Source organism: Lagenorhynchus albirostris, chromosome 14 (assembly GCF_949774975.1).
Source record: "Lagenorhynchus albirostris chromosome 14, mLagAlb1.1, whole genome shotgun sequence".
Taxonomy (NCBI): domain Eukaryota; kingdom Metazoa; phylum Chordata; class Mammalia; order Artiodactyla; family Delphinidae; genus Lagenorhynchus; species Lagenorhynchus albirostris.
Window position 1 is genome coordinate 73,593,494 of NC_083108.1, and position 22,730 is coordinate 73,616,223.

The 22,730-nt window shown below is 53.2% G+C and overlaps 1 protein-coding gene across 4 annotated transcripts in view; it reads left to right on the forward strand.

The window, feature by feature from the left end:
* The window catches only part of RASAL1 (RAS protein activator like 1), a 44,842-nt gene that overhangs the window by 11,150 nt on the left and 10,962 nt on the right, over nt 1-22,730 (forward strand). For 2 of the 4 annotated variants that reach the window (XM_060120979.1, XM_060120980.1), the window contains exons 2-14: nt 3,282-3,491; nt 4,037-4,173; nt 8,244-8,300; nt 10,739-10,852; nt 11,011-11,072; nt 16,091-16,220; nt 18,348-18,429; nt 18,573-18,704; nt 20,496-20,584; nt 20,844-20,961; nt 21,095-21,248; nt 21,626-21,690; nt 21,984-22,096. In XM_060120979.1, the coding sequence (XP_059976962.1) occupies nt 3,489-3,491; nt 4,037-4,173; nt 8,244-8,300; nt 10,739-10,852; nt 11,011-11,072; nt 16,091-16,220; nt 18,348-18,429; nt 18,573-18,704; nt 20,496-20,584; nt 20,844-20,961; nt 21,095-21,248; nt 21,626-21,690; nt 21,984-22,096 (1,256 nt within the window). In that variant the 5' untranslated portion in view covers nt 3,282-3,488. Of the gene's footprint in view, nt 1-3,281; nt 3,492-4,036; nt 4,174-5,094; nt 5,156-8,243; nt 8,301-10,588; nt 10,855-11,010; nt 11,073-16,090; nt 16,221-18,347; nt 18,430-18,572; nt 18,705-20,495; nt 20,585-20,843; nt 20,962-21,094; nt 21,249-21,625; nt 21,691-21,983; nt 22,097-22,730 lie in introns of those variants that run through there. The other 2 variants (XM_060120982.1, XM_060120981.1) reach the window with 2 other exon arrangements.

Sequence of the window (22,730 nt, forward strand, 5' to 3'; positions counted from 1 at the left end):
CCTGGTGGTCTAAGACTCTGTGCTCCCAATGCAGAGGGCCCGGGTTTGATGCCCGGTCAGGGAACTAGATCCTGCATGCCGCAACTAAAGATCCTGCATGCCGCAACGAAGATCCCACGTGCCACAAGTAAGACCTGGCGCAGCCAAATAAATAAACAAATATTGAAAACAGCCCACACAGCTATCTAGTGTTCCATGGCACTGCTCTTACATTATCTGCACTTTATTTCACCCCACCCGTCCTAATTTTTATTTAATTGTATCTGTGGGACTTAAACCAGGAAATAGATAGATAAAGGGATGTAAAGGCTTTCCTGGTGGAAGGATAGGGCAAAGGTAGGATCAGGGGGTGGGCTGGGGGTAATATGAATAAAATCTTAAAGGTGTTGAATTCAGGAATGGGGTCGAGAGGGCCATGCGGCCAGGGAATCCTGGACCCAGTGGTGTGTTGTTAAATTGCGTCTCCAAAACAAATTGTAGTGTTTATTTGCTGATTTCCATGGTGCAAATTCTCCTCCTGTGGTTGATTTCAATTTCCTGATGCGGCATTGCTGAATACGGGGTTGGAAGGGCGTGGGCGCAGCCGGCTCTCAGGGACCAGTAGGCGCAAGCTTCAGCACAGCCCTGTCAGTGCCCAGGCCTGATCCCCACTCTGGTATGAGGAGGCCTCTCCACTCTGTGTCTGTGAGCCCTCCCTGGGCCCCAGGCCCAGCATCTCAGACGAAGGGGGTGGGACTCGTCCTGGGTAGTGAGGCCCATCGGGGTGCAGGAGCCCAATCTTGAGATCTTGCTATCAGATTTCACAGCTGGGATGCAAACCCCCAGATTCCCCCAGCTCAGCAACTTGGAGCCGCACTGGCTCCACTGAAGTGTGGCTGCTCCATCCATCCCTGGAATTTAGGGCTGGGCCTGGTGCTCTGCGCCAGCCACAGAGCCCTTAGGACCCAGCCTCAGAGCTCAGCCACCCAGTGGGGCTCAAGGTCAGGCACAGTGGTGGGATCAGGATGTTCCATTACGGCCGTGACGCTTATGAGCACTTGCTGTATGCCAGGCTGTGCTGAACGTTTGACGTTTCATTCATCGCATCTTCACACCCAGCCTATGAGGTGGGCGCTGGTTTTATTCCCAATTTACTGATGAGGAAACTGAGGCACTGAGAGGGTAACTCACTTGCCCAAGAGCATCCAGCTCATACCTGTAGGTGCCAGGATTCAATCCCAGGTTGGCTGAACGCTAAAACCTCTGCTCTTAAATCCTCAGCCCAGTATCTCCTCCCACTTGGCTTTACGAAGCACCTGCTATGTGCATCCCGTGGGCGGTAGACTGTACAGAGTTGACAAGAAGATGATAGTGGGTTTGTCTTGAAGAGGCTTAGAGGATGGGGAAGGGGAGGCAGCTAACCATTTCTTGAGCACCTACTATGTGCCAGGAAAGATGCCAGGTGCCTTACACAGCCGTCTTGATTAACTCTACAACAATCTCACGAGAAAGGTGAGACCCTTTCCACGTGACAGCCCAGGCCTGGGCTCTCAGGAGCCTGTCTTCTTCTTTCCCAAATGGCCTCTAGCAGGTCACACTCCTCTGGGCCACATTTCCCCCTCTGGTTCCTCGACAGGAACTGCCCTAGGAGACCTCAAACCCTCTGCCAGTTTCAGGTCAAAGCTTCTCAGAACAACAGGAGGTAGCCAGGCCATTTGGAAAGTATGGAGACTGTGGCCACAACTCCAGGCAAATTGCAGGGCCAGACGCTGGATATTGGATAGGTGACAGAGCTAGCTCCCTGGAGGCCTGGCTGGCACAGTCCATAGCCTTTGTAACCCCCCTGGGAGCCTGGGGAGGGGCGTCTGGGAATGTGGCTTCCTGCTCAGCTCCGGAAGTTGGGCCAAGATGGCTGGTGGTGGTTTGGTTGGCATCCCAGGTGGCCCTAGGACAAGGCCCCCAGGTTCCATCAAGGGTCCCTGGGGGCTGGATAGCCTATCTGAGGTCTCTTTTTAAGAAGAAAAGATTTCGCCACAAGCTCCCACCTAGGTGAGTGGGGGCGGGGAGAGGCAGGACACCTGTCTTGAAGTAGCAGTCGCATAACAAGTACCATTTTCCCCTCCTGAGGATCTGGGGTAACTGATAAAGATTATGGGAGGGCTTTAACTACTCCCTCAGGGCTACCACTGCTCTGGAATCAGTGGTGCATCACCCCTCATACCCTGTTGAAGGATGTTGCAATACTTCTAAGCCTTGGGGCCAGCCCTGCTAGGCCCATTTCCCAGATGGGGTAACTGAGGCCCAGACTTTGGAAGGACTCACCAGATGGAGGCCAGCCAGGGAAAGAATTCCAGGGATCTGAATTCCTCACCAGCCTGGCTGGGGTGCTGGGTGGGAAGTCAAGGAGGGAGACGGGGAAGCAGATCACGGGGCTACTCCTGTGGCTGGGCAGGGCCCTTCCGGAATTGCCAGTCTGGGCGTTGACTCCTGAAATCAGTAAGTAGAGCCTTCGCGTTGGTGCCCAGCCCTGGGTTGACCTGACCGGAAAGAGTCCCTTCTGAGAACTCTTAGACAGGTAAACAACAAACTCATGGGGAGAGATAGTGTGTGTGTATCTGTCCGGGACAGGCCTTTCCAGTCACATTATCACATTTAAAACTCGAAAACTGTGCAAACCTGGAGCTGTGGGAGCAGAGAAAAAGGGGAGAAAACCTCTGCCTGGCATGGGAGGACATCCTGGAAGACTTCCTTGGAGAGGTGACATTTGAACTATGCCTTGAAGAACAATAATAATAATAGCAAACACTTTCTGAAAACTTCTTATGTGCCTGTCGGTGTGCTGAGATCTGTATCTGCTTCCTTCATATCTGTTTTATCTCATCTAATTCTCTCAAAACCCTGTGAGCGAGATACTATAATAACATATGAACCGATGAGAAAACCAAACCAGGGCACAGAGAGGTTAAGAGACGTGCCCAAGACCACACAGCTACCAATGGCAGAGTCAGCATTCAAATCCAGAGAGGCAAATCAATGACTGACTGTAAGACCTTCCGAGTGCTATTTAATCCCTCTGAACCTCAGTTTGTGTATCCATACAAGGTGGGGGGGGGGGGACTAGTACAATAGTAAGTAATGCATAGAATTATTGTGAGGACGAAGGTGAGCTAATCCTTGTAAAACGCTTAGAACAGTGCCCGGCACACAGTAAGCGTTCAAACAATTGTAGATGACTTTTATCATTGCCGTGGTGATCTTCAAGCCCTCCCCTCCCCCTCCGGCCGCGGCTTCCTCCCCCGCAGTGCCAGCCAGTGACGCGGGATCTGCCGCACGCACAGTCTGGGTTTAATTGGAAACTAAAAGAGATGGAAGGGGATGTTCGCGGCCCCTCCCTTGACTCTGAAAAGGACCCCCAGGGAGGGTGTGACTCTCTCTAGCGACGCCTCCCGCCATCTCCGATACTGCTCCGGGATGGGACAACGAGGTCGGGCCGAGAAGGCGGCGCCGGGATGGTAGGCAGGGGAGAGCCGGGGAGGTGTGAACGTGCTGGAGGCAGGGCAGGCAGGGGACATACTGTGTCTTCTGAGCCCGATGCCAACTCACTAGGAGCCTGCGGCCACGCCCATCATGGCCGTGGGCGGCTCTCCACCTGGCAGTCCCAGCCTCCAGGCGCCCGGGGCTCCGAGGCCGGTGCGCTCTGGCACGCTTGGCTGGGGTGCCGGCAGAGGGCGCGCGAGGGGGCCCGGGAACTGGCGGGCGGGGTGCCCCGCGGGAGGCGGGATTGCGGGGAGGGCCCTGGGCCGCCCCTCCCGCCCCCTGTCCTCCCCGCCTGCCCACCGGGAGCGCTGGACTAGGAGGCAAGGGCTGGCGGTGTCCCCCGCGCGCTCAGCCGGCTCGGCGCCCAGCTCCTACCTGTAGAGTCTGGCGGGGGCGCCCCCTCCCCGGACACCTATCCTTTCTCCTCCTTCGGAAACCACTCGCTCAGCTACCCGCGTGTCAGACAGGCGACGCTGGGATCCCGGGACAGGGTGCCAGGCTCGCTGTTTGTGACACGTAGACGCCCTCCCCGCCGCGGTACAGCCTCGGAACCTGGACGTCCTCCTGGCCGGAAAGTTTGGGGCTGGGCGCCATGGCCAAGAGCAGCTCCCTGAATGTCCGTGTCGTGGAGGGCCGGGCGCTGCCCGCCAAGGACGTGTGAGTACCCCCGGGGCCAGCCGGGGATGGGGGGCGTTCCAGGCATGGGATGGGGCGGGGGTCGCTCATTCCGCGTGCCAGGGAAGGTCGGTGAAGTGGGCGGGGGTTCTTGTCTGAGACCGAGTATTGAGGCAGATCCACCTTCATGGGGCGAGAGGCCCCACGCCTATCGCTTCATGGTGGGAGGGGACACCAAGACTTAGCAGATGCCCCGCCCCGCCCCCAGGAAAGGGGTGTCTTTGTTCCTGGGACGTGCTAAAGGGGGTCTTCCAGGGCTTCAGCCCTGGGGATTAGAGGGTCGGATTCTGTCAGAGCTGGGGAGGGGCTTTAGGGGTGGGGGGCTCTCTTTCTTAGTCCAGGCAGATGTTGGAGGTGGGGTTTCTCCAGGCCTGGGTGGGCACCTGTTAAGAGAACCCTGGGGAGGAGCCCCAGAGGGCCTGGGATCCAGGTGGCCCCAGGATTCCTCTGTGTGCATCTGGTATTTAGGTTTGCAGAGTGTCACCAAGTGGCCCACCGGCCAGGCCTGGGGGAAACTGGGGTCCTCTTGACCCAAAACCCTAAGCTCCCCAGCCAGCAGCTCCCAGCCCAATGGGGACCTTCCCTGGATGCTAAGCCGTTTGAAGAGCCAACTTCCCCCTGCAGCCCCCTCCCTAGCCAGGTGTGATGGGGCTGGAGGACCCTCAGGTTCCCCTTAGTACCAGTCCTCGCTGTGCTTCCCTCAGGGCTAAGTCAGCAGTTGCCGAGTCAGCAGAATGGGGGGAGGGGGCCCCCTCCTGCCTGGCCTGGAGCCCAGAAGGGGCTCTAAGGGTGTCAGCACCTGAAACAGGTGTGGGATCCTTGGCAGGACATTGGCTGTATGACCTTGAACCTAGTCCTGTTTGGGTTTGGATTTCCCATCTGGGCAATGAAAACCCTGGACAGGAGTCTCCAAGCCGCATGCAGCTGAGGGTGGAGAACCTCTTAGCATTTACCTGCTGGCCAGGTGAGCAGGACCGTGGATTCTGAGCCTTCGCACAGGCTGGGGCTTAGCTGTGCTCTGACTCCCCCAGCTGTGGGCCCCCAGTGAGGAGTATCCTACCTTTGACTTCATGAACATCCCCCCTCCCCAACCCTGCAGCTATGTCAAGGGGGAAGCTGCAGAGACCAGTTCTAGCTCCCCGCATCCTCAGCAGCGACCTCAAGAAAACACGCACCTGGGGAAGGCAGAGAGCTCGCTTGCTGTGCAAATGCAGCATCTGGACGAGCCCCCTGATTCCCCTCTTATGAGATGCCCTCTCAGAGCAGCCGACAATTTGTGATTCTGGAACTGTCGAGGCAGTGAGGTCAGGACTGGGGACCTGCCAGCTGCTGACCTGGCCAGCTGCTCCGGCCCCTCCACCAGTCCCGGGTGAGGGCCATGAGGGAGTGACGGATGTTGTCCTTGGACCCGGCCATGGCTCGCAGGGCTCCCTCTGCCTCTTCTGCGGAGGGAGTTGACTCATACCTGGTCCCTGCGTCTCTTGGCCGCCCCTCCTCCCCCAAGTTCCCGGGCCAAGGTGAGCTCTGAGGTGGGCCATGCCCCAGAACCAGAGAGGAGAGTGACTAAGCCCCAGTGGGGGATCCAGCCACACTGCCTCAGTTTCCCTGGCTGTTGGTGCCCTTCAGAGGGGCTCCCTCAGAGCGTGCTGGGATCTCCATGCCTGTGGGGACTCTTAGATGGATATGTCCTCTCTTCCCTCTCCTAAGGGAGAGGGCCCAGATTCTTCCTGAAGCCTCACCCGGTTTGAGGGGGTTTGGGCCTGGCTTGGGAGGAGGCCTCAGCTGATAATTTGAGAGTTATTTCTGTCATTAATAATAGCAGCTGTTATGTCTTTGACGGCTTCCTATGGGCCAGGTCCTGTGTTTAACACTTCCAGTAGTCCTATTAGCATTTCCATTTTACGAATGGGCAAACCGAGGCTCAGAGAGGCAAAGTCACTTGCCCAAGGTCACAGAGCTGGGATTTGAACCCTGACTGCCCCCATGCCCCAACCAGACTGGGCAGGCAACGGCAGATGGGCCTGCTTTCCCATGCTTGAGGTGGGGCAGGAGCCGTGGGAGAGGCCAAGGGTCTAGAGAGATTGAGGGTCTGGAAGGGGCAGCTCCCTTCCGCCACTGTTGCCCCTGCCTGATAGGAGCCTGATAAGGCCCTTGTGCGTCAGAGTCCTGGAGCTGACGTGCTTGGCTCCCATGAGGGACCCAGCGGTCAGGCCGGGTAGACGGGAGGAGGCGTGGCTCCCAGCCCTTTTCTATGGATCCCAGCCCATTTGCCCCACATCTGCTGCTGGGGAAACTGAAGGATTGGAGCCCGCCTAAAAGAAGCTCAGGGAGAGAGGACCCAGAGAGAGAAATGAGATAGAGGGGGTTACCAGCCACGGGCATCCAGGGGGGTGGAGCCCGATGGGAAAACTGAGGCTCGCAGGGTTACTCCGCCCAATGGGTTTGGGACAGATCAGATGGGAAAACTGAGGCCTGGGGCACTACGCAGAAGGGAGGTCCGAGGTAGAACCCAGAGAGGAGTTCAGAGACACAGGACACCAACCAGTCTGAGGTGTGCAGGGATGGAGAGCAGATGGGGAAATGAAGGTACACCCGGCGGAGGGAACTGGAGGACGAGTCCACAGAGGGAACGGAGGCCTGGGGAGGGCTCAGCCAGCAGACGAGGTTGGAGCAGCTCCCGGTGCCAGCGGCCCTCCTCCTGGGAATCCCCGAGGCCTTGGTGGGTCAGTGACAAACGGAGCTGAGAGAGGGGGCAGGGAGAGGTCGGGGGCTGGGGTGTCGGGGAGGGGGCCATCCGGACAAGGGGCGTGAGCTGGGGTGCAGGCATTGGTGAAGAACATGTGTGCCGAGCCCCACAGACCTGGGTTCGAATTCTGACTCTGCGGTGGTGGGAGGAGGTGAGGGTGGGGAAATACAGCTCCTCCCCCCAGGAAATCAGATTTCGGAAGTTGCAGGTAGCCATGGAGACAGACACTAAACAGAGAAACGGAGCAAGATGATTTCACATGCTCAAAGGGATCGGAGATAATTTTGCACTGTCTACTGTTGGAGGACAGTGGTGATCAAGGACCACCTCTCTGAGGTGGTGACTTTTGGGCTGAGGTTTGAATAATAGGATGGAGCCAGCCATGACAAGATCAGGAACAGAGCGGGTGTCTTAGGTGGAACAGCAAGTGCAAAGGCCCTGAGGCTGGACTGAGCTTAGTGGAAGACAAAGGAATCCTGTGCGATGGGAAGGGGGCGGGGGGCGGGGAAAGAGATGAGGGCCCCTGGTCGATAGCTTGGGATGGACTAGTAACTCTTACTATGAAGCGGGGCTGGAACTGGCTTTGGTTGGCCTATGGCTCATGGCTACTCAAGGGGATGCAGCCCATTTCTCCTACCGGTTGAGTTTTGAGGTCTGGGTGCCCTGGTCCGTGCCTGCAGTGAGAGCAGCTGTCCATCCTCGCTGAAGGCTGAGCTATGGGGAGTCCCGTCCCAGGGAAACTCCCAATGGAGAGGGCAATGCTTACCCTGAGGGTGGCGTTCAGGCACCTGTGGGGAAAGCTCTGGGGTCGGCCATGATGCCTCGCACCACGCATTAGCTTCTTTAGCTCCTCCAGCCGCCCTAGGGAGTATGTGAAAATATTACACCCGACTTACGGAGCAGAGAAACTGAGGCCCACAGAGGGAAGGGGTCTTGCCAGGGTTCCACAGTTAGTAAACTTGGGGCCAGGGGTGATTCCCCAGCAGAGCACGTGCTCTGGACCACCGCTTCGGGCTTCCTGCGACCGGGACTCCAAATTTCCTGGCTTCATGTCTCAATGTTCTATTTCTTTGGGTGGAAGCCCAGGGCCCATTCAAGGAGGTCCGCAGTGGGTGGGCTGGACAGCCATGACATCGTCTGCTGGTCCCCAGAGGTCCTGCCTCCACTGAACTTGCTGTGTGACCCTGGGCAAATCCCCTCCCCTCTCTGGGCCTTAGTTGCCCCCATCTGTAAAATGAAGGCAGATTGGGATCCCCACCCAGGGCTGCTCCCCCAAGCCCGCTCCCCAAACCTCCTCCTTCCGCAGGTCTGGGAGCAGTGACCCCTACTGCATAGTGAAAGTGGACGACGAAGTGGTGGCCAGGTAAGGAGGGGAGGGCAAAGGGAGCAGGGCCAGGGGACGGGGCTCCATCTTGACCTGGGGAGTCCAGGCACAAGAATTCACGTTGAAAAGAGGACCTGGGGGAGGGCAACATTTACCCCAAGGGGGTACTCGCGGGCCTGATGGTGGGTGCTTTGTACCCTGGCCATGGGCCCAGACAGAGGGGGCGCCGGCTCCCCTCTCCATCTGGTCCCACCAACTGGCCGACATCTTCCCCCTTCCCTCTTGTCCTGATGATGTCCCTGCTGGCGTCCTGGGCTGACTCAGTGGCGGCCAGATTGTACCTTCCGCAGTGGCCTCCCCGGGGATGGGCATCTCACGCTTGGCTGGGCTGGCTGGTTCCGGGCCTGCTGGGTGCTGCGGGCACCGGGATGTGTACGTGTGTGTGTGCGGGGTGGGGGGGGGGCGTGCATGTGCGCCCGGCTGGGCCTGCTTGTGAGTGTGTGTCGGGGTGTCGGAGGGCTGGTGTGAATGCCTGCGACCACTGGTGCGTGTCCCTGGGGGTGTGCAGGCTCAGAGGTTCATGTTGTGTACCAGCGTGGAGGGGGTATACGTGTGTGTGCACACGTGGGCTGCCGTGTACATGCACGTGTGCACCAATGCCTGCTTATTTGGGTACACAGGCGCCACTGTGAACACATGTGAGGATGTGAAGATGTTTGGTGTGTGTGAGCGAGTCTCGGGCTGGGGAGACATCGGGCTGTGCCGTGCTGTGCTGGGCTGAAGGACGGCTCTCAGCCCCCGCAGGCCTGAAGGGTGTGGGTGGGCCGGCGGCTGAGGCCTCGGTTCCTATGGAGACAGCAGGATTCAGCATCCTCCTGGCACCAGTTCTGGTCCAGATGGGCCGGGAGCTGGGGGCAGGGAGCCCGTGTGGAGAAGGGTAGCCTGCAGCGCACCAGCCGACCAACCCCCATCATTCTCTCTGTGCTTGTGTTGCCCCTTATCACATGCTGTGGCACCACCCCCAAACCCACAGACTGACTTTCCGTGTGACCCCAGGCTCTCACCCGCTCTGGGCTCTGAGGAGCTTCTCAGCTCGGGGGCTGGGGAGCCTGAGGGGACTTCCAGTCGGGAAGAGGTCAGGGTAGCGGGAAGAGGGTGTTTGGAGAGAAGAGTCCGCCTGATGGTGGGGCCCTGGGCTGTGTGTGTGTGTGTCCACGTTCATACTCTTTGCTGGGGAAGGGTGTGTGGAAGGAAGGAGGAAGACAGTGGCAGGTGTGCAGACCAAATTTTGCAACCGTAAATTGTGGTGTGTCTTCACTGGGCAAAGTAGGTTCTTTTCTCCCCGTTGTGTAAAGGGAAGTGCATCTGCAGAGGTGTTGGGGTGAAGATGTATGTGTGTCTGTTTCTGGGTTTGTCTTGGTCTCCGACCCTCCTGGGGTTCCCCTTGCTTACTGAGTGCTCTGGCCTCTGCTGACTTCATGGTCTCCTGGCCCCTCACACATCCCTGCCTCCCAACCACCATCTTCTTGTTCCTCAAACTCACCATTCCTGCCTCAGGGCCTTTGCATGTGCTCGTGCTCTTCCAGCCATGTGGAATACTTGTTCTCATCCTTTCTCCCTGCTTTGCCTGGCTAGCTCCTGCAGGAAGCCTTTCCTGACCCCTCCTGTCCTCACCCCAGTGGGCACCACTGAGCTAGTCCATCACAGAACTTCTTTCACTGTGTCACAAGGGCTCAGGAGGGAACACCAGTCTGCTGAGCCAGGCTCTGTGGGGGTGGGGACCTTGGCACCTCTTCCTCTGATTCTCCATAGCCCCCAAGACTTGGCACATAGGTCAGGGTGAGTGTTTATGGAGTGAATGAATGAATGGTTGGATGGAATTGTGTGTCCTGTCAGTTACTGTGTGACAGTGTGATTCTGTGTGTGTATCTCTGCTGCATATCACCCTCTGTATGTGAGTGTGTGTCTGTGGGTCTATGTGTGTCTCCATGTTCGGGCATTTCTTTTCTCTGTGTCTCTGTGTGAATGTTTCTGTTTTCTCTCTGTGCGTCTGCACGTGTCTATATGTAGAAACACACAGATATGTGTTTCTAGAAAATTTTGAGGATGCATATGTATATCTGTATATGTGTGAATGTGTCTCTTTGTGTCTCTGGCTTCCTTGGTATATCTGTGAATATTTCTGTTTCAGTGTGTATCCCCATGGGAGTGTGTGGTGTGTGTGTGTGTGTGTGTGTGTGTGTGTGTGTGTGTGTGTGTTGAGGTCCCTGGGTGTGTGAGGGTCAGGGTTTGTGTGTGTATTTGTGTGTGTTTCCATGCCTGGATTCTTGAGTGTATGAGTGTGTGTGTTTGTAGCTGTATTTGAGTAGCTCTGGGTGTGTATGTGTCTGGATCCCTGTGTGTGTGTGTGTGTGTCCCCAGGTATCTGCTGCCTGTGTGGCCCGAAGGCCCCCAGCCCCCCATGTCCCCTTTTGCAGGACAGCAACCATCTGGCGAAGCCTGAGCCCCTTCTGGGGGGAGGAGTACACAGTGCACCTGCCCCTGGATTTCCACCATCTGGCCTTCTATGTGCTGGACGAGGATACCGTGGGGTGTGTGTGCTGGGGACCCAAGCCTGGGCATCTGAGGGAAGGCGGGACACCCCAATACACAGTACCCACCCACCCAGCCGTTGATGCCTTGCCTCCACCTCTCCACGGGCGGGGCAGGGGTCGCTAAGTTGGACCCTCATCTGCCTGCCTTTCTGCAGGCACGACGACATCATAGGCAAGATCTCACTGAGCAGGGAGGCCATTACAGCTGACCCCCGAGGTGGGTGAGGGGCACTGGCCCCCAGCCGGGCAGAGGGCAGAGCGGGTGGAAGTTGTAAGGGCGTAGCCAGCAGCACGGGGCAACACAGAGCCTTCAGGGGAAAATTATTTTGGTTGTTGCTTTTGTTTTTCATTTTAATTTAGTTCGTGTATTGAGCGGTTAGCTTATTTACATAGGTCAATATTCAGAAGATACAATTAGCCATGAAACTGTCCCTCTTACCCCAGCTACTCCATTCTTTTTTTTTTTTTTTTGGCCACACTGCACGGCATGCCGGATCTTAGTTCTCCAACCAGGGATCCAGCCCACACCCCCTGCAGTGGAAGCGGGGAGTCTTAACCACTGGACTGCCTGGGAAGTCCCCCCAGCTACTCCATTCTCATCCTCAGTGTTGTCAGTTTCTTGTATGTCCTTCTAGGGACATTTTAAATATATGCAAGCAAGTAACAATAGTAATAGCAGCAAACACTTATATAGTGCTTACTGTATGCTGAACACTTTCTAAGTGCTTTACACGTATCAATTCACTTAATTATCGTGATAACCCTAAGAGATAGGTACTCTTGTTATGCCCACTCTATAGGTGAACAAACTGAGGCACAGGGGGTTAAATAACTTGCCCAAGATCACAAAGTTATTAAGTGGGACAGCTGGGATTTGAACCAAGTTGTCTAGTTCCAGAGTCTGTGATCTTAATTTTAATTAATTTATTTATTTTGGCTGTGCTGGGTCTTCGTTTCTGTGCGAGGGCTTTCTCTAGTTGTGGCAAGAGGGGGCCACTCTTCATCACGGTGCGCGGGCCTCTCACTGTCGCGGCCTCTCTTGTTGCGGAGCACAGGCTCCAGACGCAGAGGCTCAGCAGTTGTGGCTCACGGGCCTAGTTGCTCCGCGGCATGTGGGATCCTCCCAGGCCAGGGCTCGAACCCGTGTCCCCTGCATTAACAGGCAGATTCTCAACCACTGCGCCACCAGGGAAGACCCAGAGTCTGTGATCTTAACTCTATACTATATGTGTTTTTATTCTCTGCTTATAGGAATGGTAGCCTATTAAACTCATCTGTTCTGTACCCTGTCTTTTCACTTCACCATGTACCTTGGAGATCTTTCCCTAATGGTGTCCCCAGAGCTTCCGCATTCTTTGATCTTCGTATGACTCCGTGGCGCTCCATTGTGCCACCCAGTGCTGGCTGTGCCATCATTTATTTGTCTGGTCCCCTCGTGATGGACACTTGGGTTGTTGACAGTCTTTTCCTAGTTCAAACAATGCTGCAATGACTAGCCTTGTACAAACGTGACTGCACACATATATGCAAGTTACATCAATCAGCTTGATAAATTCCTAGAGGTGGATTTGCTGGATCAAAGCGTACCCACATTAGCACATTTGATAGTTATTATAGTAATTAAGTTACCCTCCCTGGAGGAGTTAACAGTTTAACCCATCCTGTACCCTTGCCAACAAATACCAAACGCTTGGATCTTGTATCTGATAGGTAAAAAAAAATTGCCTCTTAGCGTGGGTTATTTTGCATTTCTCTATGAGTGAGATTTTTTTTTTTTATTCAAACAGAAAGTCACAGAAATTATAATCATCCTCATCAGTTCACTGAGTCCCATGTAATTAAGTTTTTTTCATCTTGATCTTTTGTTAGCACTTTTATGAATTCATCAGTTTTCCATTAGAGTTCTGAATCTATGAGTGAGATTGAAGACCTTTTTATATATTCAAGAGTCACTTTATTTCCTTTTTTGTCTATTGTCTATTCACATTGTATGTGTATTGTTCACCCACTGAGTTGTTGCCTTTTCTTACTGATTTGTAGGAGCCCTTTACATGTGAGGAAAATGTCATATTAGCTGCAAAATGTTTTTCTCCCTTGTGGCTTATATTTTGACTTTGATTACAATTTTTTCCAGAAGAAAATTTGTTTCTTTTTTTGTAGTCAACAATTTTTTTTGGCTTTTGATTTTCTGTGATACCTAAAAGGCTTTCTCAACCCTAAGATTAAGACAATTATTTTTTACATGATTCTTTCAAGCAACAATTTGTTTCCATTTTTTTTTTTTTGCAGTTAAGTCTTTCATCTATTTGGAATTTACCCAGATACAAAGTATGGGGTAGGGACTAAACTTTACTATTTTTTGTCTAGATGACTACTACTTGTCTTGACACCATTTATTGAATAATATAATAATATATTTTTTCATTAGTGAGCGTTAGTTGACAGCCTATGTGCCAGTCATCATAATCATCACTCCTATTTAATGAGGGCTTATTATGTGCCAGGCACAATGCTAAGTACTTTACATTTAGTCCTCACAACACCAAATGAAGTATGCACCAGAATGATCTCAAATTCACAGCTGATGGGAAGTGAGGCTTGGAGAGGTGGGGTGACTTGTCCCTCCTAGGTGTTGCAGAGGTGGGAATTGACACCAGGCTGTGCCTGCCTCCTAAGTCTGTGTTCTTAACCTGTCCACTGAGCTGTCCCCAGTGTGCCTCAAACGTCCACCCAAGGGGGTGGAATTAAATTAATGACATCTAAGGCTTAACTTCAAGGAACTTATGGACAGATGGAAAAATAAAACACATTTACCCAGAACAGGGAGGAAGAAAAGATCGAAACTGTCTTGTGTCTGTGGGTGCCTTTTATTTTTTAAAACGACTGCAATGTGGGGTGGAGGTATGTGAGGCATCACTGGCATGATAGAGGGCAGTGAGGGCTAGTGTGGTCAAGGAAGGCTTCCTGGAGGAAGGGGAATGAGTTAGTTCTTAAAGATGCTTTGGCAAAGATGCTAAGGCACATCTCCATGGATCCTCTTCTGAGGTCAGGTGTAAGCCAGGCCAGATGGAATACTCGATGGGGGTTGATTGGGGAGGAGGCCAGAGTCTGGACTTCCTTCTGGAGACACTAGGGAGTCATCGATGGTCCCTGAGTAAGACAGTGAAGAGATTGGAGCCATAATATCAGAGGATGCACTGACAGAAGAGATTAGATACATTTTCAGAAGGTTTCTGTGCTGCTGTGTGGATATGGGATCACAGTGGGACAGGAGTAGATGTGGGAGATCAATTAGGTATCTGTTGCAATAATCAAGTGAGAAAAACTGATGGCTTCCTGGACTTGGGGGTAGCGGTGCAGCTAGAGAGGTGAGATGCAACTTACACTTCCAGCAGCATGAGGGAACTAGATCCTCAGAAGGGCCCTCCTGCCACATAACAGTGAGATCCGGAATTACATGCAATTCCTAATACACTGTTGGAAGGATGTAAAGAAGGAAAAAACCCTCAGCGTTCCTCCCCCCACCTCCTGCAAATCATGAGCTAAAACCTAACGGGGAGTGGTGAGCAACAAGAAAGGAAATCAGGAAGGATTTCCCTGAAAGTAAATGTCAATATCAAACTCACAGTCAACAAACAGACTGAATCTTAGGCTAGGGGGAAGGCAGATATTACTGAATCTGAGAATTCCCCATTAGATTGAGACCCTTAAAATGTTCCAGAATAAGCAGCCACCACTGCCCTCCAGGGATAAGCATCTTCACGTTGAATTTCCCACAGAGTGAGCTCCAACAAGCATGGCTTCACAATCAAAGAACACCACACACTCAAGGAAGTGTGCCATGCCACCATGAGCGAGAGTCAGCAGAGACAATGGCCCTCAGATCTAGACCCATAAAGGCTTTAGATTTTGTATTTATGATGATAGAAATTTAAAAAATTCAATAAGTTAATCACCAGAAAGGGCCAGCAATAACCATGATAAATTAAAGCAATACCTTAAAAAAATAGGCTGACTTGGAAAAGAACCAAATCAAACTTTTAGAGATAAAAAGTACAGTTGTTGACACTGAAAACTGAGTGGCTGAGTTCAACAGCAGATCGTTCATTCAGAAAGAAATTATTTAAACCTTAGCGCAGAGAAATGAGAAGGAAAGTACAAAAGAGAAGTTGAAGGCATAGAAAATAACTGAGAAGGTCTAACATTCATTTAATTGGAGTCCTAGAAGCAGAAAATAGAAAAAGCTGGGGAGAGGAAATGATAAAAAACATTGACCACCTGGAATTTTCCAAAACTCAAGGAAGGGCATGAGTCCATAAGCAGGAGAAGCACAACCTGTACTAAGCAGGATTAAAAAAAAAAAAAAATCCTTACCTAGACACATTGTGGGGAAACTGCAGCAAACATCAAAGCCATAGTCCTTAAACTTGGAAAAGATAGACTATTCACACAAGATCAATTATTAGGCTGAAATGACTTCCCAATAACTACAATCAAAGCTGGAAGTCAGTGAACAATATCTCTAAAGTGTTGAGAGAAATGAGAGAGAGGGAGAAGGAGAGAGGGAGAGGTTAAGACTGAGACTAAGATTGACTTGATTGATTCAAGCAGAGAGCCTGAATGAAGGCTCAGAGACAGGAATGTCCAAGTTTTTTTTTGTTTTTTGTTTTTTTCCGTGGTACACCGGCCTCTCACTGTTGCGGCCTCTCCCGTTGCGGAGCACAGGCTCCGGGTGCACAGGCTCTGGACGCGCAGGCTCAGCGGCCATGGCTCACGGGCCTAGCCACTCCGCGGCATGTGGGATCTTCCCAGACCGGGGCACGAACCCGTGTTCCCTGCATCGGCAGGCGGACTCTCAACCACTGCGCCACCAGGGAAGCCCCCAAGGTTTTTATTGAGGGGAGAGTATATTGGGACTAAATGATGCAGGGCTTTATATATCAGGATGAAGAGTGTGATAGTACATGGTTAGGGGCATTGGCCCTAGAACTATACTGCCTGTGTTTAAATCCTAGCTCTGCTGTTTACTAGCTGTGGGATCATGGGCAAAGCTCCTTCCTCGCTGTGCCTCATTTTCCTCATCTGGGAGTAGGGATAATTACAGTACCTACAACAGAAAGCTAACATGAGAGGTCCAAGACTCAATACCTTTTTAATGTTAATTGAATTTTTAAGTTAATGCACTGTCTAGACCACGGTAGGTGCTTACTGAATGTTAGTGCCTGCGCCCTCCAGGAATTGATAGCTGGATCAACCTGAGCCATGTGGACCCTGATGCAGAGGTGCAGGGTGAGATCTGCCTGGCCGTGCAGATGCTGGAGGATGTGAGGGGCCGTTGTCTTCGCTGTCACGTGCTCCAGGCCAGGTATGGTCATCATGGGGGATTGGATGGGGGGATGGTCTGGGATTGAGCAGAAATCCACTGGGTCCTCCTGCCTTGAGACCAGCTCTCTCCTGGCACTCTTCTGGGCTCACAACCAGGATCCTTGGCAGGCAAACGGTCCAAGCTCACCAGGTTGCAAATTTCTTGGGTTAAAGCACAAACAAAATCTTTGTTGGGGCCCCAGTGACTAGCAACCAAAGGCCAGATACTCAGGATGACCAGACAGATGAGTGTGGAGGTGTATTAATCAAATTGTATGTGATAGACACCCAATTCATACTGGCTTAAACAGATTGGCTTGTATGAATGACAGGTAGCTTCAGGCATGGCTGGATCCAGGTGCTCCAACAGTGACATCAGGACTCTGTAGAAATAGATTCCTTGGATGACTTTTGTATTAACTTCATCCTCAGACAGTCTCTCCCCCAGGTAGGGGCAAAGATGACCCCAGAGCCCCAGACTGGCATGCTATCAACTTGGCAGCTCCAATGGAGAAAGAACTTCTGTCTTTCACCATTTCCAACCAATATCCTGGGGCTAATTCTTATTGACCCAATCTGGGGTACATGCCTATCACTAAACCAATTACACTGACTCTGACTGGTCAGGCCTGAGTTCCAAGCCCATTCCTGCAGTGGAAGGAGGGATCAATTCACATAAGTCATGTGGACTGGGAGAGAGGGAGGGGTAGGTCCTGTCCCAAAGAAACATAAGAAGGAAGACGGATGCAGGACCAGTAAAACCCACAGATGAACCTCCAGGGGCAGCAGCTCCTGGGATATTCATCTTCCTTCTTGCCTATTTATCACTCCTCTCTGTTTCTCAGCTCCCCCATTCCTCTATTTCCTTAAATACTTCCACTCCTCTTTTCCCTCCCATCTCCTATCTTGTTTTCTGCCTTTTATTTCAACACCTTACTCCCTCGACCCTTACTTTTAGGCCAGTCCTTGCCCAGGTTGGGCTGGATCTCTATTTCTAGTTTGCTCTGTGACCTTAAAGCCCTATCTTGCCCTCTCTGTGCCTCTCCTACAATCTCCAGATTTCTGTCCCCAGCTGGGGCTCCCTGGAGTCTGGATGGAGTAGCAGGCAGGCATAGGACAAACAAAAGGACTCAGTATGGGGCAGGGACACCTCATCTGCTCTGTGCCCATGACCTCCTCCCCAGCCACAAAGCTGTGCAGGATCCTTGCAAGCAGGAGAGGGACTGATTGCAGTCACTTAGCAACTAGGCTGGCTCCTAGGAAACCAAAGAAGGCTTTGGATGCCAAGCAGGGGTGGGAGAGGAGCAGCGGGAGGAAACAAGCAGCCCCTGGGTGTGTGTGTGGGGGAATGTCCCTGGATTTGGGGGATCTTGGGAAGGAGGGGTGGGAGAGGCTGACTGGGGTGAGCCTTTGAGTTGTCATGGCAACCAGAGGCAGGCAGTCCCTGCTTCATGCCTTTTCTTCGTCCTAGGCACAGTGTGGGCATGAGTGTTTGTTGAGTGAATGAGTGAGCTGAGCACTTACCTCCTGCCGGCTGCTATGCTGAGCCCTTTACACATATTGTCACATTTAACCCTTGGCCCTGTGACGTTGGTCTGTTATTACTCCGATTTTCCAGATGAAGAAACTGAGGCTCAGGGAGGTGAAATAAATTTTCCCAGTGTCACCCAGCCAGTGAATGGGAGAGTCAGGTTTTGAACCCTGGCATCTGGCATCTGGTCTCCCATCCAGGGGCTCCAGGGAAACTGAGGCTGCCTTCCCCCTCCTCACTGCACCTTCACCTGCTGCTTTGTGATGTTCCACTTGACCTTTCGGTGCCTCAGTTTCCTTCCCTAGAAAATAGGGGCATAGTAGTGTGTCCTCGTAGGGTAGCATTAGTCAATAGGGAGATACTAGGGGCACAGTAGTGTGTCCTCGTAGGGTAGCATTAGTCAATAGGGAGATACTGGGCTTGGATGGCTCTGGTGAGGGATGCTCCTCGCTGGGTCCCTACAATGGGGTAGTTCGTTGCCTTGGAAACCAGCAGCATTTGAATGGTCTACCCTGAACCCCCTTTCCAAGGTCTAGCTTGGGTCTTGCTCCTCAAGGGTCCTGTGACCCCCCCACCCCTTACTTCATCTGTCCCCAGGGACCTGGCCCCCCGAGACATCTCCGGCGCATCTGACCCATTTGCACGTGTGTTTTGGGGCAGCCAGAGCTTGGAGACTTCGGTAAGTGGTGTGGCGGAGCCGGGAGAGTGGGGCATCAGGTGACCTTGGGAAAGCCACTTAACCTCTCTGAAGCTCAGTTTTACCATCTGTAAAATGGGGACAGTGGTCCCATTAGCTCTCTCTCTCACTCCCTCCTTTCCCAGACCATCAAGAAGACTCGCTTCCCACACTGGGATGAGGTGCTGGAGCTGCGGGAGATGCCAGGTCCCCCATCCCCGCTGCGGGTGGAGCTCTGGGACTGGGACATGGTTGGCAAGAATGACTTCTTGGGCATGGTGAGCACGCCACCCCCCAACACCCCCCTCCCCTGACACCCTCCATGGCTTCCCATTGCCTCCAAGGGGGAAGGGGGAGATGGGCTGGGCATCTTCGGGCTTGCTTGGAAGGGTAGATGTGAAGGCTGCCTCATCAGGTCCCCTGGCCAGGCCTGGGTGATGGAGTGCCATTGTTCCATTGGTGCAGGAACCTGTCCAAGGTCACAGGGTGGGCCCAGATTCTTATTCTGGGATGAGAGTACCCAGGATGACTGTGTGCTAGCCCTGTGCTAAGTGCTTCTCCAGCATCACCTCATTGGTCATCATCACCTGATGGCCACTGTTAAGAGGCTAGGACCATTGTTGTCCCCGTTTTACAGATGGGAAAATGAAGGTTCAGAGAGGTTAAGTGGCTTTCCCAAGGTCATATGATTAAGAAATGGCAGAGTCAAGATTTGAGTTCAGGTCTCTCTGATTCCAGAATCTAAGTCTAACTCTTACTCCTGGAAGCGCTGGGCTCAAGGTCTTTCTCTTGGAACCTCAGTCTTCCCATCTGTAAAATGCGTGTGATTTTTCTTGCCTCTCAGTAGTAGTGGATGTATACTCAGACTTGACAGTTTTTGGGTTTTTTTTCAGCCGCACTGCATAATCAGGGGTTGAACCTGGGCTGCGGCAGTGAAAACACTAAATCCTAACCACTAGGCCACCAGGGAACTCCAAAGGCTGACAGTTTTTTAAAAGGAGGCAATATTAGAGCAAATAAGAGGAAGACTTGGTTATGCACTCCTGGTGGGACTATAAAATGGTGCAGCAGCTTTGGAAAACGGTCTGGCAATTCCTCAAATGATTAAAGATAGAGTTACCACATGACCCAGCCGTTCTACTCCTAGGTGTGTACCAAAGAGAAATGAAAATTTATATCCGCACCAAAAAGTTTACATTAATGTTCATAGCAGCATCGTTCATAATAACCAAAAGTAGAAACAGCCCAAATGTCTATCAACAGATGAACGAATAAACAAAATGTAGTATATCTACACAATGGAATATTATTCAGCCATAAAAGGAACAAAGTACTGACACATGCTACAACGTGGATGAACTTTGAAAACACAATGCTAAGTGAAAGAAGTCAGTCCCAAACCTCCCACATCTTATATGATTTAATTTATATGAGATGTCTAATACGAGCGAATCTATAAAGACATAAAGTAGATAAGTCGTTGCCAAGGGCTGGGGGATGGGGAGTGATTGCTAATGGGTATAGGCCTTTTTTTGGTGGGGGAACTGATAGAAAATGGACTGAAATTAGTGGTGATGGTCACACAACTCTGTGAATATACTAAAAACCACTGAATTACACGCTTTAAATCAGTGAATTGTATGGGGTGTGAATTATATCTCTGTAAAGTTGTTATTTAAAAAGAGAGGGAGGTGGGGCTTGCGGGCCTTCTGGACTGTCTTTATTATTTATTTAGTTACCTTTGGCCGCGCCACTGGACCACCAGGGAATTCCCTTTATGCCTTTTGATAGATGCAAGTTTCGTCCCTAAACAGAGCTGAAAATACACTCAGTCCAGACATGCTGTCTCTAGCAGCTGTGTAACCTCGGGCAAGTCACTCCACTTCTCTGAACCTCAGTTTCCTCAACTGTAAATTAAGTGTCCCCTGGAGGCCCTCAGGATACGGTATGGGAGGAGGAGGTAGCCCTTGGCGGGCTTTGCCGCCCCTCCTTGGGTGGGCAGCCCGACCTCTTCTTCCAGGGCTGGGTGGGGCAGAGCTCTGCTGAGGGTCTGTGTGTCCCCCCCACAGGTGGAGTTCCCCCCGCAGGTCCTACAGCAGAATCCGCCCAATGGCTGGTTCCACCTCCTGCCCTTTCCCAGAGCGGAGGAGGATTCTGGGTAAACGTGGGTGCAGAGGGAGGAGGCTGGGCTGGAACCATGTTGGGTACCACCTTCAGCTTGTATTATTACAGTATTTATACCGGTTGATATCTGTTCACACCTTTTTATACTGGCCACACCTGCCCACACCTGTCCACACCTGTCTTGTTTTACAAATATCTATACTCTTTACCTGTACTCACACCTGACTATCTTGGCTCACCGCGCTGGCCCATACATACTTACGTTCCTTCACCTGTGATCTGGCCCTGGCCAGGGGGAGCCTGGGTGCTCTTCGGCTGAAGGTGCGCCTGACCGAGGACCGCGTCCTGCCCTCCCAGTACTACCAGCCACTCAGGGAGTTGCTCATGGAGTCTGTGCTGGGGCCGGCAGAGGTGGGTGCATCACTGCGGGTGGGCAGGGGTCTGGATCATGGCCTCCCCTTGCTTCAGGGATGTCTAGCTGGGCTTTTCTGCTTTGGGGTCCCAGGGCCCCAGGCCACCTCTCCTGCCTCCTGTCCTTGTGCAGGAAGATGCTGCCAGCCCCCTGGCTGTCCTGGAGGAGCTGACCTCGGGGGACTGCCGCCAGGAGCTTGCCACCAAGCTGGTGAAGCTCTTTCTTGGCCAGGGCCTGGCTGGGCCCTTTCTGGACTATCTCACCCGGCGTGAGGTGGCACGGACCAGTGAGTTGCCTGCATGACCCTCATGCATCACTCCCCAAGGATGAGTCTGCAGCGCGTCTCTGGGAGAGAAATGGGGGGGCCTCAGGCAGAGGGCAGGGGCTGCTGTGTCTGTATGTGTCGGAGGTGGCACGGGCTGTGCACTCCCAGTCATCTGGGAGCATGGTCCTGGGTTCAGGCCCTGGTTTTGCTACTCATGAGCTGTGTGACCCTAGGCAGCTCACTTAACCGCTCTGGGCCTTTGTACTGTGAACGGAGTTGACGTTGCAAATCTCCTCAATTCCTGAGGCTGGAAGAATCATGACCCCCACCTTGGGTGGGTGGGGTGAGGTGGATTCAGCCACCCAAATCCCAGCAAACACTTCCCTCTGTCCTCCCAGCTGACCCCAACACCCTCTTCCGTTCTAACTCCCTGGCATCCAAGTCAATGGAACAGTTTCTGAAGGTGAGTTGGTGAAGGCCTAGGGGGGCCCGGCAGCAGCTGCCTCAAGGGAACTCCCTTCCCAGTGCTTACTCGGACCCCAGAGCTTGGCCAGCCTCAGGTAGCACTGGGTGACTGAGCTGCGGTGCTGGTGGCTGGTGGCTGGCCTAGCCCTGAGTCGCACCCCAACCCCAGCCCTTGGTCAGGCCCCCGCCTCGCTCTGAACCTCTCCCTGCGTGGTCCCCCTGACCCTTGCTCACGGGCACACCCTGGCCTCGCCCTCAGCCCCGCCCCGTGTGGTGCCCCCCTGCCCCCAGCTCGTGGGCATGCCCTACCTGCACGAGGTCCTGAGGCCGGTGATTAACCGCGTCTTCGAGGAGAAGAAGTACATGGAGCTGGACCCGTGCAAGATGGACCTGGGCCGCACCAGGTGAGCCAAGCCTGAGGAGTGAACCGTCCACGGGCCCCTTGTCTGCCTGCAGACTTGTCAGGCCGGGTCTCTGCCGACTGCCCCCCACCCCTCCCTCCAGCACGACTGCTCAGGAGCCCCGCATTCTACCTCAAAGCCTCCCCTGCAAGCGCCCAGCCCCTCAGACGGTGTCGTGCAGTGGTTATGGGCAGGACTCTGAGACATGAGCTCCCGGGGTCCAAATCCCAGCTCTGCCACACCTGCTGGGCAAGTTACTTAAACCCCCGTGAATACCTACCTGATGGATTGTCATGAGAATTAACTGAGTTATATACACAAAGCCCAGCATTAACTAATACTCCATAAGTACTAGTTATTTCTGTTATCGTGGTGGTGGTGGCTGAGGCCCTTGGGGGAGGGCCCCGCGTGGGTCTGTGAGCAGAGGTAGCATCCTGCAGCGCTCGATGACATGGGGTTAGGGAGCAGGGCAGTGACGGGGTCGGAGGAGTCAGTTCATGCCTCCCTGGGCTCTTCCTTTCTTTTTTTGTTTTGGCCGTGCCGTGCAGCATATGGGATCTTAGTTCCCGACCAGGGATCGAACCCGCGCCCCCTGCAGTGCAAGTGCAGAGTCTTAACCAGTGGACCGCCAGGGAAG